Source organism: Mirounga angustirostris, unplaced genomic scaffold (assembly GCF_029215605.1).
Source record: "Mirounga angustirostris isolate CCGP_5_RB_7025 unplaced genomic scaffold, mMirAng1.0.hap1 SCAF_1, whole genome shotgun sequence".
Lineage (NCBI taxonomy): Eukaryota > Metazoa > Chordata > Mammalia > Carnivora > Phocidae > Mirounga > Mirounga angustirostris.
In genome coordinates this window covers 214,253,649-214,265,860 of record NW_026991709.1, presented here as the reverse complement: position 1 = coordinate 214,265,860, position 12,212 = coordinate 214,253,649, and the positions used below count along the sequence as shown (strand labels likewise).

At 57.6% G+C, this 12,212-nt stretch overlaps 1 protein-coding gene across 1 annotated transcript in view; it reads left to right on the top strand.

The window, feature by feature from the left end:
* The window catches only part of TMPRSS9 (transmembrane serine protease 9), a 53,654-nt gene that overhangs the window by 35,239 nt on the left and 6,203 nt on the right, over nt 1-12,212 (top strand). The window contains 6 exon segments of the mRNA XM_045863396.3: nt 1,901-2,175; nt 4,350-4,486; nt 5,368-5,686; nt 7,261-7,432; nt 7,931-8,202; nt 8,691-8,827. Coding sequence (XP_045719352.2) covers nt 1,901-2,175; nt 4,350-4,486; nt 5,368-5,686; nt 7,261-7,432; nt 7,931-8,202; nt 8,691-8,827 — 1,312 coding nt within the window.

Sequence of the window (12,212 nt, the reverse complement as noted above, 5' to 3'; positions counted from 1 at the left end):
GGAGGGTCAGAGGGAGAAGCAGACTCCCCGCTGAGCAGGGAGCCCGATGCGGGACTCGGTCCCGGGACTCCAGGATCATGACCTGAGCCGAAGGCAGTCGCTCAACCAACTGAGCCACCCAGGCGCCCCCTTCGCCCATTTTTGAACCGGGTTGTTGCTTGTCGTCGTTGAGGATGGTCAGGGTCTTTAACGAACCAGAGTGGCTGATCCCAGAATGGAGCTGGTCAAAGGTGGGAGAAGGTTCTAGAAGCCCCTGCACCAGGCACTGCTGTTTGGTTGCTGCAGTCTGAGGAGTCCTGGGGAGCGGGCAGGGCAGCAGCATCCTGGGCTCCTCAGAGAGACCACTGCCCACTGACCACCCCGTGGGATGCCGGTGAGCCCGAGTGCAACCTGCTGTCTGCCTCGGGGTGACGGTCCGGGGGACAGACGTCAGAAACAGGGACAGCTCAGGACAGCAGGAGTTGGGGGTTTTCCACTTGAAGTTTTATTCCTCCCATGTGTTATCACGGCAGTGTTTAAGCAGACAGAAGCGGTAGAAACAGTAGAGCCAAACCTGTGTACCTGTTCCCTGATCTCGGCGAGGGATCGCGTTTTGCCGTGTTAGCGCTGGTTCCTGCTGCCTGCCCTGTATCTGGGCCTTTACGTGCATCCGTGTGCGCACCTTTCTTTGCCAACCGTTTGATACCCCTCTGGCCCTGCTGCTCATGTCTGCACAAATAAGGGACGGTCCCCCGCACGCCCGTAATGCCGTCCCACGCCCGCACCGCCGAGGGAAGGTCCGGCCACATGCCGTCCGCCAGCGTCCCGTCCGCGTCCGGCTTGCCCCAGTTGTCCCGAGGGCCTGTTACAGCTACCTTTGTTTTCTTCTTTTTTACTCTGATATAATACAGATAACGTAAAATTTACTATTTGAACCATTTTTAAGGCAGTAAGAGTTTTGGCCTTGAGCTGAGTTCTTAAAGATACCGAGAGAGGGTGGGCGAAGAGGGGAGGGCTTTGTGAAACAGAACCCAGCCTCGTCCCGTGTTTCTGCCGGGAAGTGTACTGTTCCTTGACTGACTGTGGGGCCCATGAGGGGCCTCGCAGGGCTGGGCTTAGGGTGAGGAGAGCGAGGCCCTCGCCGGGGGGCGGGGGGCGAAATGTAGGGGGTCGCCAGGAACAGACATCGTGACGAGTAATATCTTCATGTCGTGTTGCAAAAAAATCAAAATGAGTGCAAAGAAAAAAAATCAACAATGAACGGAATATCCAGCTCTGAAGTCGAGACCAGAGCTGACGGGCGCGGGCTCGGGGAAGGCGAGGGAGGTGAGCGGAGCCAGCACAGCCCGACCCCGTGCTTACGTCAGAAGTCCCTGCTTTGTTCACCGTGGGCCTTTTGCATTCGTTCGGGTGTTTTGCTGCCTGGTCTGTGGTTTCTGGCGCCCCCTTAACATTTCGTACCCAGATCTGTCTTTGCCAAGAGTGTTGATCCTTGGGGCAGGATGGATTTCTTTTTTTTTTTTAATAAATTTATTTTTAATTATTTTTTATTTTTATTTTTTTTTATTTATTTGTGAGAGAGAGAATGAGAGACAGAGAGCATGAGAGGGAGGAGGGTCAGAGGGAGAAGCAGACTCCCTGCCGAGCAGGGAGCCCGATGCGGGACTCGATCCCGGGACTCCAGGATCATGACCTGAGCCGAAGGCAGTCGCTTAACCAACTGAGCCACCCAGGCGCCCAGGATGGATTTCTTTTGCATTTATGTTCACTTTTGACAACGTTGCGTGGAAACACCGGTTGTGATGATTGGGTTTCGGGGCGCCCCCTTAACGCTCGCCCCCCCGGGAGAGTGCCTCCTTCGCCTCCCGCTGCCGCCTGTCCCGTGGGTGGGCCTCTGAGCTGCGGTCCGTCTGTCCTGCAGGTTCCAAGACCCGAGAGAGTGGGTGGCCTACGCGGGCACGACGTACCTCAGCGGGGCCGAGGCCAGCACGGTGCGGGCGCGCGTGGCCCGCATCCTCCCGCACCCGCTCTACAACGCGGACACGGCCGACTTCGACGTGGCGGTCCTGCAGCTGGACAGGCCCCTGCCCTTCGGCAGGCACGTCCAGCCCGTGTGCCTCCCCGCAGCCACGCACGTCTTCCCGCCCCGGAGGAGGTGCCTGATCTCCGGCTGGGGCTACCTCAGGGAGGACTTCCGTAAGTGCTGCGCTCGGCGGCTGGGCCGCGGCGCGGGGGGTCCAAACAGCCCACCCCGCTGTCCTGATCCTGTGCTCTGAGCGCACCTGCCCAGTGGGGGGTGTTCACAGCCCCAGACGGGCCCTCGGGGTGATCTCGTGGTCATTGGCACCTACTGTTTCAGCTCCGACCAGAAACCAGTGTCCTTTTTTGCCTTTTGGTGCATTCTGAGGGTGATTTCTAAAAGGGCCCCGAGAGTACAGATGGGGTGCCGGCCGGGGAGGCGGGGGCGTGCCTGGTGAGGAGCGCGCGTCAGATACCTGCCGTCAGGGGTGAGCGACAGCGCCCCTGACTCGCGTTCAGGTGAAGGACTCAAGGGTGTGCGTTAACTATGGCGCGTTTAGACAGAAGCACGTGTAACAGGAGGTTATGTAGCGGTCGGTTCTCGAAAATGTTGGGACCAGAGGCTCGTGTCCTCCTGTCCCGTGATCCTCCAGAGGCCATGCTTCCTACTCGCTAATTTGGGGTTCGCGGTGACTTCACAAAACGGAACTGCCTCGGATGAGAGCCGCCTTTCATGTGATGGGATGTCATGGGGAAACCGAAATGGGCTGGGGGACAGCTGTAGGGAAGGCCCCAGGACAGAGACGCCGCGGGTCTGGCCTGCTGGAGGAGGCAGAGCCTCAGGGAACAGGAGGGCGTCCTGCAGCGAGAATTCCCAGTGTCGCGGAAAGTTCTATTGGATGACGCCATCTAGAACGTTCTAGAGCAAACTGTCCAACACAGCCACTAGCCCCAGCTCAGCTCAGTGGCTGTGTGGGTTTTCATGGATAGTGCAGGGAGTGGGGGATGACCTAGGGCCCCCAGGTTCGGGGGCAGCTCTACCCAGCATGAAGGGTCTGGGGATCCACCGTGGCTGACCTCCCTCGCAGGGCCCACTGCCTGTGTTCTGGGGTTTTCCCGGGTCTCTTTTTACCTGACACGAAAGAAAGAATGCTGGGTGATTTTTACATCTTCTGAAAAGGAAAGGTATTGGCCACATGGACCTAATTAGGAGGGAAGACGATCCAGACACATTTGAGCCTCCCCAGCTCACCGAGCGCTGGTCCAGGGGACTGGGCAGGAAGCAGAACAGTCTCCCTGCGTGGGGCTCAGCCCAGACCAGCACCATCCAAGAGCACTTTCCTTGGGACGGCCGTGCTTTACTAGGGCTGTGTCCCCTGCTGCAGGAGACACCAGCCCCCTGCAGCGTGGCCCGTGCGGCTGAGAAACTGAGTTGTGCGTTTTATTTCATTTGAACGCATTTAGATCTGCATTTAAGTAGCCACATGTGGCCAGTGGCTACCGTTCTGGACAGCACAGCTCTAGAGGGAAGTAGGTTGTAAAGATGGCAGATGGGGATGGACACAGTGGAGGAAAGTAAGGTAGGCATGGGGTGGGGGCTGCAGCTTTAAATAGGTGGTCAGGAGGGGCTTCTTAAGAAAGGAGATGAGGGGGCACCTGGGTGGCTCAGTTGGTTAAGCGACTGCCTTTGGCTCAGGTCATGATCCTGGAGTCCCGGGATCGAGTCCCGCATCAGGCTTCCTGCTCGGCGGGGAGTCTGCTTCTCCCTCTGACCCTCCTCCCTCTTATGCTCTCTGTCTCTCATTCTCTCTCTCACAAATAAATAAAATCTTTAAAAAAAAATTAAAAAAAAAAAAAAGGAGATGAGGGAGGAAGGCTGGCAGATTCTGTAGAGACAAAATTCCAGGCAGCTGGAACGGCATGTGCAAAGGCCCTGGGGTCAGCAGTCAGACTTGGACTTTTTCATTTGAGCAGGAGGTTGGGGCGAGATCACCCCAGAAGGTTTGAGGAGAGGGGCCACATAATCAGATTTCACATTCAGCAGAGATGAACCGTAAATCAGCCGGTGTCGGGCTAAGGAGTGCTTTCTGCAGAGGAGAACGAGCAGACCAGCAGAGGGCTAGTGAGGGAGACTCAGGCAGAGGGGTTTTCAGGGGGAGATGAGGGTGTTAACTCGGGTGCCTCTGCTGTCTGGGCCAGAAGGTTACGGGTGGGCCCTTGTAGAGTGTGGCCTCTGCCAGGTTCTGAGCTGGGTGCTGAGCAAGCCCCTCCCGGCGGGGGATGCGGGGTCACAGCGGACACGACCCGCAGCCTCCGGGCTCATCCTGCCAGTCTCTCCCTGTCCTGGGCAGTGGTGAAGCCAGAGACGCTGCAGAAAGCCACCGTGGAGCTGCTGGACCAGGGCCTGTGTGCAAGTCTGTATGGCCACTCGCTCACCGACAGGATGGTGTGTGCCGGCTACCTGGATGGGAAGGTGGACTCCTGCCAGGTGAGCCCCGCGGCCCACACCTGCCCCACCTGCCCCAGGCCCAGGGGGACGGGGTCCTCACAGCTTCCGGCCCACCACCGAGACGTCCCCTGCTCGACGCTCAGCGCGGCTGCGGATTTCCTTCCTCTTAGTTCATCCCTCTAAAGTTCATTCCTCACCTCTAAAGCTGGATGGGGAGAAGGTAGGGAGAGAGCGCTGCAGGTGCTCTGGGAGCCGTATCCAGACTGGAGCCTGGAGAAGGCGTTGGGAAAGATGGAGGGGGGCGTGTGTCTGAGAATGTGAGCATCCCGGTGAGCCGGGTGTGCAGAGAAGGGGAAGGACTGCAAGACAGGAGTGCAAGGCAGAGCAGGCACTCTGGGAAATGCTGGGGCCGTTCTGTCCGCCTCGGCGAGCACGGACATCCCCACAGATCTCGTGGGCTAAGGGGAGGAGGGGGTGTTTATTTGGGTGGGTCTTCAACTGCCCGCGGTGGAACTGGAAGCGATCTTAGACATCCTGTTGACTTTTTTTTTTTTAATTTTTAAAATTTATTTATTCATGAAAGTCGGAGAGAGAGGCAGAGGCAGAGGGAGAGAAGCAGGCTCCCCGCCTAGCAGGGAGCCCGATGCGGGACTCGATCCCAGGACCCTGGGATCATGACCTGAGCCGAAGGCAGACGCTTAACCATCTGAGCCACCCAGGCGCCCCTCCCATTGACTTTTTACAGAAGAGAAAGCGGGTTCTGAGATGTGGACTGTTGGCCCGCCTCTGCTCTGTGAGCTCGTGGGCGGACAGGTCTCAGAAGTCCCCGGTGGGGCTCCTTCTCTGACTCTGCAGCTCTGGGATTGGGGCTGGCTGCGGCCGGAGCCCCGACGCTCTGAAGGCAGGCCTTTGTCTCCTAGGGTGACTCAGGAGGCCCCCTGGTCTGCGAGGAGCCCTCCGGCAGGTTCTTCCTGGCCGGCATCGTGAGCTGGGGTATTGGCTGTGCGGAAGCCCGGCGTCCCGGGGTCTATGCCCGCGTGACCAGGCTGCGGGACTGGATCCTGGAGGCCATCACCATGGTGAGCAAGCCTCTGGCCCCCACCGTGGCTCCCACCTCCGCCAGCCACAGCACTGCCCGGCCCACCAGTCCCGAGAGCCCGGTGGTCCACACCCCCGCCAGACCCACGCGGGGCCCCAGCACGGCGCCTCCTGACTCAGGGACAGCCTCTAAGCCACAAGGTATTTGCTGGGGGCACAGGCGGGCGTAGATGTCCACTCCCTGCAGGGTTGGATTGATGGGTACTGGGGAACAGATGGGCGATGGGCTAGTAATGTCTGCCGTGAGCACAGGCGAAGGCGGACCGGCATCCGTCAGACTGTGCGGCCAGGTCGGGCCGCGCATGGGCTCTACATGGAATGTCCTCACGGGTGAGCCGGGGGCTGGTGACTTTGAGCTATTCCACTCAGGGATCCTTCCAGACACACCCCACACATAAATGTACACACACAGATGACTTATATCCGAGAACCTGCGTTTCTTCCTTTTTTGTTTTTCAAATTTTCCTGCACACACTCGCATGCTTCCTCTTCCATGAAAAGAGCAAGATCAGCTTATCTGGTTTTTTAATTTTAATTTTATTTTTAATTGCCGTGTCAAACACATAAAATGGGCCATCCTAAACTTTCTTGCGTGTCCAGGTCAGTAGCATTATGTTCACCTTGTGCAACGAGTCTCCAGAACTTTCCATCTTGCAAACCTGAGGCTCTGTGCCCACTACACACAGTTCACCCCGCCTCCCGCCAGCCCTCGGCCGCCTCCATGTCTGTGACTGGCTGTCCGCTCCCTCCCAGGAGCCGAGTCACGTCGGTCCTTTTGTGATTGGCTTCTTTCTCCTCCATGTTCCCGGTTTTACACAATTAGAGTTACAGCTCGGCTTAGGGAGAATCTGTGTCTTCCCATCTCCACAACGTGGATCTTCCCGTGCAGGGACGGGGTGCGTCTGTCCGTCTTGTGCATCTCTTTATGGGCTGTTTGCTCGCATGAGCTGGCCCGGTCCTTGTTAACTGTGGCCGTGTCAGGGTAGACGGGAGATTTCTGTTGTATTCTCAACTAGTTTGCAGCCGGACGGCTTACAGAGTTGCCTCCCGCGAGTTGTTCCATAAAGAGAGCAGACCTGGGCGAAGCCAGTGGTCAGGTTTGCCGGTCGCCCCCTCCCCTGAGGACGCTCCGCGGGGCATCGCGGTGACCCCTCCTGCTTTCTGCCCCACTGCAAGCTCTTCCATGAAATCTCCCAGGAACGTTCAGTGGCCAGTCACACACACCCTCTTGCCCGGGGCACCTCCGTGTCTTCGGCCCCGGGGAGCTGCCTTAATTACAACCTGGGGCCGAGCCGCAGAGATGGGGTTTCTGGACACAGCGGTCTATGTCTGTCTGTCTGCCTTCTGTGGTCTCCAAGGACCCAGATCGGATGCCAGTCCTCCTTCATGGTCCCCTAGACCCGCGATGCTGAGCCTGTTGGAACCCTGCTCCATTTAAATGTCAGCTACCCCCTCCCTGTCCCCAAGTCCCGTAGTGCCCTGGTTCCCACAGGTCCTCCTGTGTGCGCCCCCTCCTCGCAGCGAGCCCCTCCGCCTGACCGCACGGGCCGCGGGTCTGTGGAGCCAGGGCGCTCTAGGACTCCATCTCCTTTTGAACCCGCCTGCCCCGCCGCACCACGTCCGGCCTCAGTTTCTTCATCCGAACGACGGGGATCACGGTGCTCCCGCCGCGGGCAGGCTGCAATGCCAGGACCCTCCTCTCTCGCTCCTCACAGAGTGTGGGGCCAGGCCCGCCATGGAGAAGCCCACGCGGATCGTGGGCGGGCTGGGAGCCGCCTCTGGGGAGGTGCCCTGGCAGGTCAGCCTGAAGGAAGGTTCCCGGCACTTCTGTGGTGCGACCCTGGTGGGCGACCGCTGGCTGCTGTCGGCTGCCCACTGCTTCAACCAGTAAGGCCCGCCCCCCATCCCCAGGTGCCCCCAGCAATCCCGCCACTGTGCGCAGGGGTGGGCCCCGGGCTTGAGGAAGGGGGTCCGAATGTCCAGCCGCAAACCAGGGAGGGAGCAGGCAGGAGAAGTAGGGGTTCTGGGGGCCCCGGCCTGGGCCGCAGCCTTGGGAGGAGGAGTCTGCGGAACCGGCCTCTGGGGACAGAGGAGGCCTAACTAGAGGAGGGGACGAGGGCCCCTTCCCCTGGGCTCCCAAGAGCGGCAGCGTCCGTGTTCGATGCCCCGAAGCACCAGGGCTGCTCACTCTTGTTACAGACGAAGGGAAGGAAGCCCAAAGGGCTCCCTGCCTTGCGCCTGCCCCCAGCCTGGACCGCTACTGGGGAGCAGCCCTGTGGCCCCTCTGTCCTCCTGGCACCCGTCCCCAGAGCGGGGGGAGCTCCGCCCGGCTTCCCGGGGGCCGCAGGGGTGCCGGCGGGCGTCTGAGTGGCCCCTTGTCGGCAGCACGAAGGTGGAGCTGGTGCGGGCCCACCTGGGCTCCGTGTCCCTCGCGGGCGTTGGTGGAAGCCCGGTGAAGATGGAGCTCAGGAGGCTGGTGCTGCACCCCCAGTATGACCCCGGTGTCCTGGACTTCGACGTGGCCGTCCTGGAGCTGGCCAGGCCCCTGGGTTTCAACATGTTCATCCAGCCCGTGTGCCTGCCCCTGGCCATCCAGAAGTTCCCCGTGGGCCGCAAGTGCATGATCTCCGGATGGGGTAACACGCAGGAGGGCAACGGTGAGCTCCCGGCCGGGGCCTCTGGTCCACCACCTGCAAACCACTCACCTCTCCGCTCCTCCGGGCTCGCAGACTCCCGCCCACGGGCCCAGCGTGGCTGCATTTTCGAGTTTCATTGGCCCACGGCCCCGCCCGTTCAGTTTACAGCCCGTCCCCGGGGCTTTCATGCTGCAAGGGCATGTGCTCTGTGGCTCTTTGTAGAGAAAGTTTGGAGACACTTGTGCCCGTCTGAGCCCCCAGAGTTCATGCTAGCCTTTGAGCCTCCGAGTGGCCTCCTGCAGGCCCCCCACGGCTCTAGGGAGTCTGCGGGCGGACGGTGGTGAGAGTCTCAGGCCGAGTAGGCACCTGGGGTCACCTTCTCACTATGTGACTCGACGCAAATCCCTGCAACCCTGTGGGACTCAGGTTCTTCGTCTGTGGGTGGGGGTGGCGCCTCCGTCTCAGGTTCCTGCGCAGCTGAACCCATGTCGTGGGGGGTCTCCTCGCAGCCACCAAGCCCGACATTCTACAGAGAGCGTCCGTGGGCATCATAGACCAGAAGGCCTGCAGCGCCCTCTACAACTTCTCCCTCACGGACCGGATGCTGTGCGCCGGCTTCCTGGAGGGCAAGGTCGACTCCTGCCAGGTGAGTGTCAGACCAGGTGCCCACACCCTCCCACACGGCCGGTCCGCTCCTCCTTGTTCGGATCTGGGTTTCCGAAGTGCTCAGCGGGTGCGCAGAGACAGAAGGGGAAGAATCGTCAGTACGACACAGCGAACCGGGAAGCCTGGAGAGAACCCAGGCGTCTTTAAACGTTGGTTTAGAGAAATGTTCTTTCCAAGCAGAAGATGAGGGGGCAGCTCAGAAGTGTGTGGTGGACGCACACAAAGCATAGTCACACCGATTTAGGAAGACGTGCATCTGTGTTCACTGGAGGAAGAGCTGATCACAGGCTGTGGTGCGTGTGACGGCCCTCGTCCCGCAGGGCAGCCGGCAAGCACCTGAGCCGTGGGCCCATCTTAGGGGACACCTGGCTCCAGAGCTGTGAGAGCCGGAGAAATCCATGGGCGGAGAGAGCTATAGACCAGTCTTAGAAACATCAGTGCAAAACCCTCAATAAATGTTGGCGGATTAACTCTAGGAATGTGTTAAAAGTAAAAAAAAAATCAACCACAGTGGGTTGGTTTCCTAAGAAGGCTGGTCCGAAACAGGAGAACCCAGTACCACCAGTCATCACATCAGTGGATCGAAGGGGAGAAGGCATCATCTCCAAAACCACAGAAAAAGGCATTTGATAATTTTTTTAAAGGTTTATTTATTTGAGAGAGAGAGAGCTGGGATGCAGAGGGAGAACCTCAAGCAGACTCTGTGCTGAGATCCTGACCTGAGCTAAAACCAAGAGTCGGAGGTTCAACCGGTGTCTTGGCATTTGTTAATTTTTAACAACCATTTGTAATTACATTTTAAAAAATTGTAGCCCTATGAGAGCTGGACAACAGAAACCTGCAGCAGACATCATGCTTGGTGGCGAAACAGAAGCTTTCCGTCAAACACAAGGCTTCCTGCTGTTGCCAAGTGTGTCTAGATTAATACAGAAAGTCAAGAAAAAAGAAAGGAGGTATGGGATTTGTAAAGTAGATAAAAACGTAATCTGCAGTAACATAACTGGCTACCAGAGAAGAAGAAAATAAACAAACTAGAAACACACGGAACCGGGCGCCTGGGTGGCTCAGTCGGTTAAGCGACTGCCTTCGGCTCAGGTCATGATCCTGGAGTCCCGGGATCGAGCCCCGCATCGGGCTCCCTGCTCGGCGGGGAGTCTGCTTCTCCCTCTGACCCTCCTCCCTCTCATGCTCTCTGTCTCTCATTCTCTCTCTCGCAAATAAATAAAATCTTAAAAAAAAACAAAACACCCATCTTAAAAAAAAAAAAAGAAAGAAACACACGGAACCAAGGGAGAGACGAAGACGACTCCTGAGAGTGCGACAGCTTAGCTTCACACGAGAGCGTCATACAAGGTCAAGAATGTTTCTTTTTCCAGCCGAAGTCAACATCCTTGAGAGAGGGATCCCACTGACTGGTGTCCAGAAGTAAACTCTAAAAGATGATCAAGGTTTTCATGGAGAAAATCACTAAACTCTGAAGAAAATAAAAAGGTCTGAATAAACGGAAAAATACACTGTATTGTTTGGTGGGAAGACTCGATGTTATGAAGATCCGTTTCTCCCCATTTTTTTTCTGTAAGTCAGTGCAATTCCAGGCAAAATTCCAGTGGCGTTTGCCATAGGACTTGGCAAGCTGGTTTTAAAATTCATGCAAAAGAGCAAAGTAATGGCACATGACAAGGCAGGATAATTCTGATAAAGAAGAATCGGGGGATTGTGTATACTCCCAGGAACAAAATGAAAGAACCCAAAATAAAATAGAAAGTGTCAGTAACTCCTATTTTTGCGTAAACAATCAGCCCAAAGCTTAGTGACCTGAAACAACAGTGGTGTATCGGGCTCGTGAGTCTGCACTTGTAAGGGCCCAGGGGTTATCTGCTGTCCCAGCAGTAGCTCGGGGGACACAAGTGGGGCCTGGAGGATCCACCTTCCAGGCGGCGCACTCACACGGCGGGACTTCGCTGGAGGCTGTGGACCCCGGGGCTTCCTCACGACCTGGCACTGGCTTCCAAGTGCGAGCGTCCCAAGAGAACGGGCAGAAGCTGGGTCCTGTGACCTCGCCTTGGAAGTCACATCCAGCGACGCCTGCGAGGCCGCCAGCCTGCTCGCATCCACGGGGAGGACCACCAGAGTCCCGTGAGCCGGCAGGTGGGCGTGCCGTGGCCTTGGGAAAATGCATTCTGTCCTGCAAATCGATAAAACCAGCAGTAGGAACAGAACCCAGACAGCCAACAAAAAAGGAGACCAGGAAACAGAAGCAACACACGGAACCAAAGGAAACTTCCTCCACGTCTGCCGTTACCAACCTCAGAGACGCCCGGAGTGCTGCGTCCACAAGAGGAGTGGGACGCCGGAGGGGATTTTCCAGGGGCGGGGAGAGGGAGCGCTCGGGAGCTGACGATGAAGTCTTCCAGACAGCAGAACAAAAACACGCATGGATGCCTAAGGACAAGACAAGAGCCCTGCAGCGGAGTCGGGGACCTCAGCTTCCAGACGGAGGGCGCTCGCTCGGGTGGTGAAGGGGGAGGCAAGACCGTGGGGAGGGAGCGCCTGCCGGGCGCCGCGAGGAAGACACACGATGCCCGCCGTGCCCACAGTGAGTCGGCCCCAGGAAGCGCCGGGGCCCCTGTGGCGGCCGACTTCGGTCGTAACCCCCAGAGGCACTGCTAATACCAGAACACCCATGACAGCATGAATGCGCATCCACGGGCAGCAGCAGAAAGAAACGGGGCAAATGGCTGCCCTCCCGCTCTGCGACCCCAGGCAGGCGACTCCCCGTCCCTGGGCCTCTGAGGCCCGTCTGTAAAACGGGCTCATAGTCCTACCCATCTCCTAGGACGGTGGCGGCAAGAACGGTGCCCTGCAGAGGATCTTCTCTGTTTACTTTTTTTTTTTTTTAAGATTTTATTTATTTATTTGAGAGAGAGAGAATGAGAGAGAGAGCACATGAGAGGGGGGAGGGTCAGAGGGAGAAGCAGACTCCCCGCCGAGCAGGGAGCCCGATGTGGGACTTGATCCCGGGACTCCAGGATCATGACACGAGCCGAAGGCAGTCGCTTAACCAGCTGAGCCACCCAGGCGCCCCTCTGTTTACTTTTATATCAAATAAGTTACATAATATAGATTTTATCTGTTATTCTGTAGATAACTGATAAATTTGTAATAGTTAATGTGGTATCTCGAAACTGTTGACCACAGCAAGTTGCAAAAGGTTACATGTAACCCATATCTGTAAATTTTACAGATAACACTGCATACTTTCTAAAATTACAGATTCACATAAAAGCATAGCGGGACACACCCCAAACTCCTAAATTGTCCGTCCCTGGGGCGGTGGGGCACCGGGACCAGCGGCAGGGCTGTCA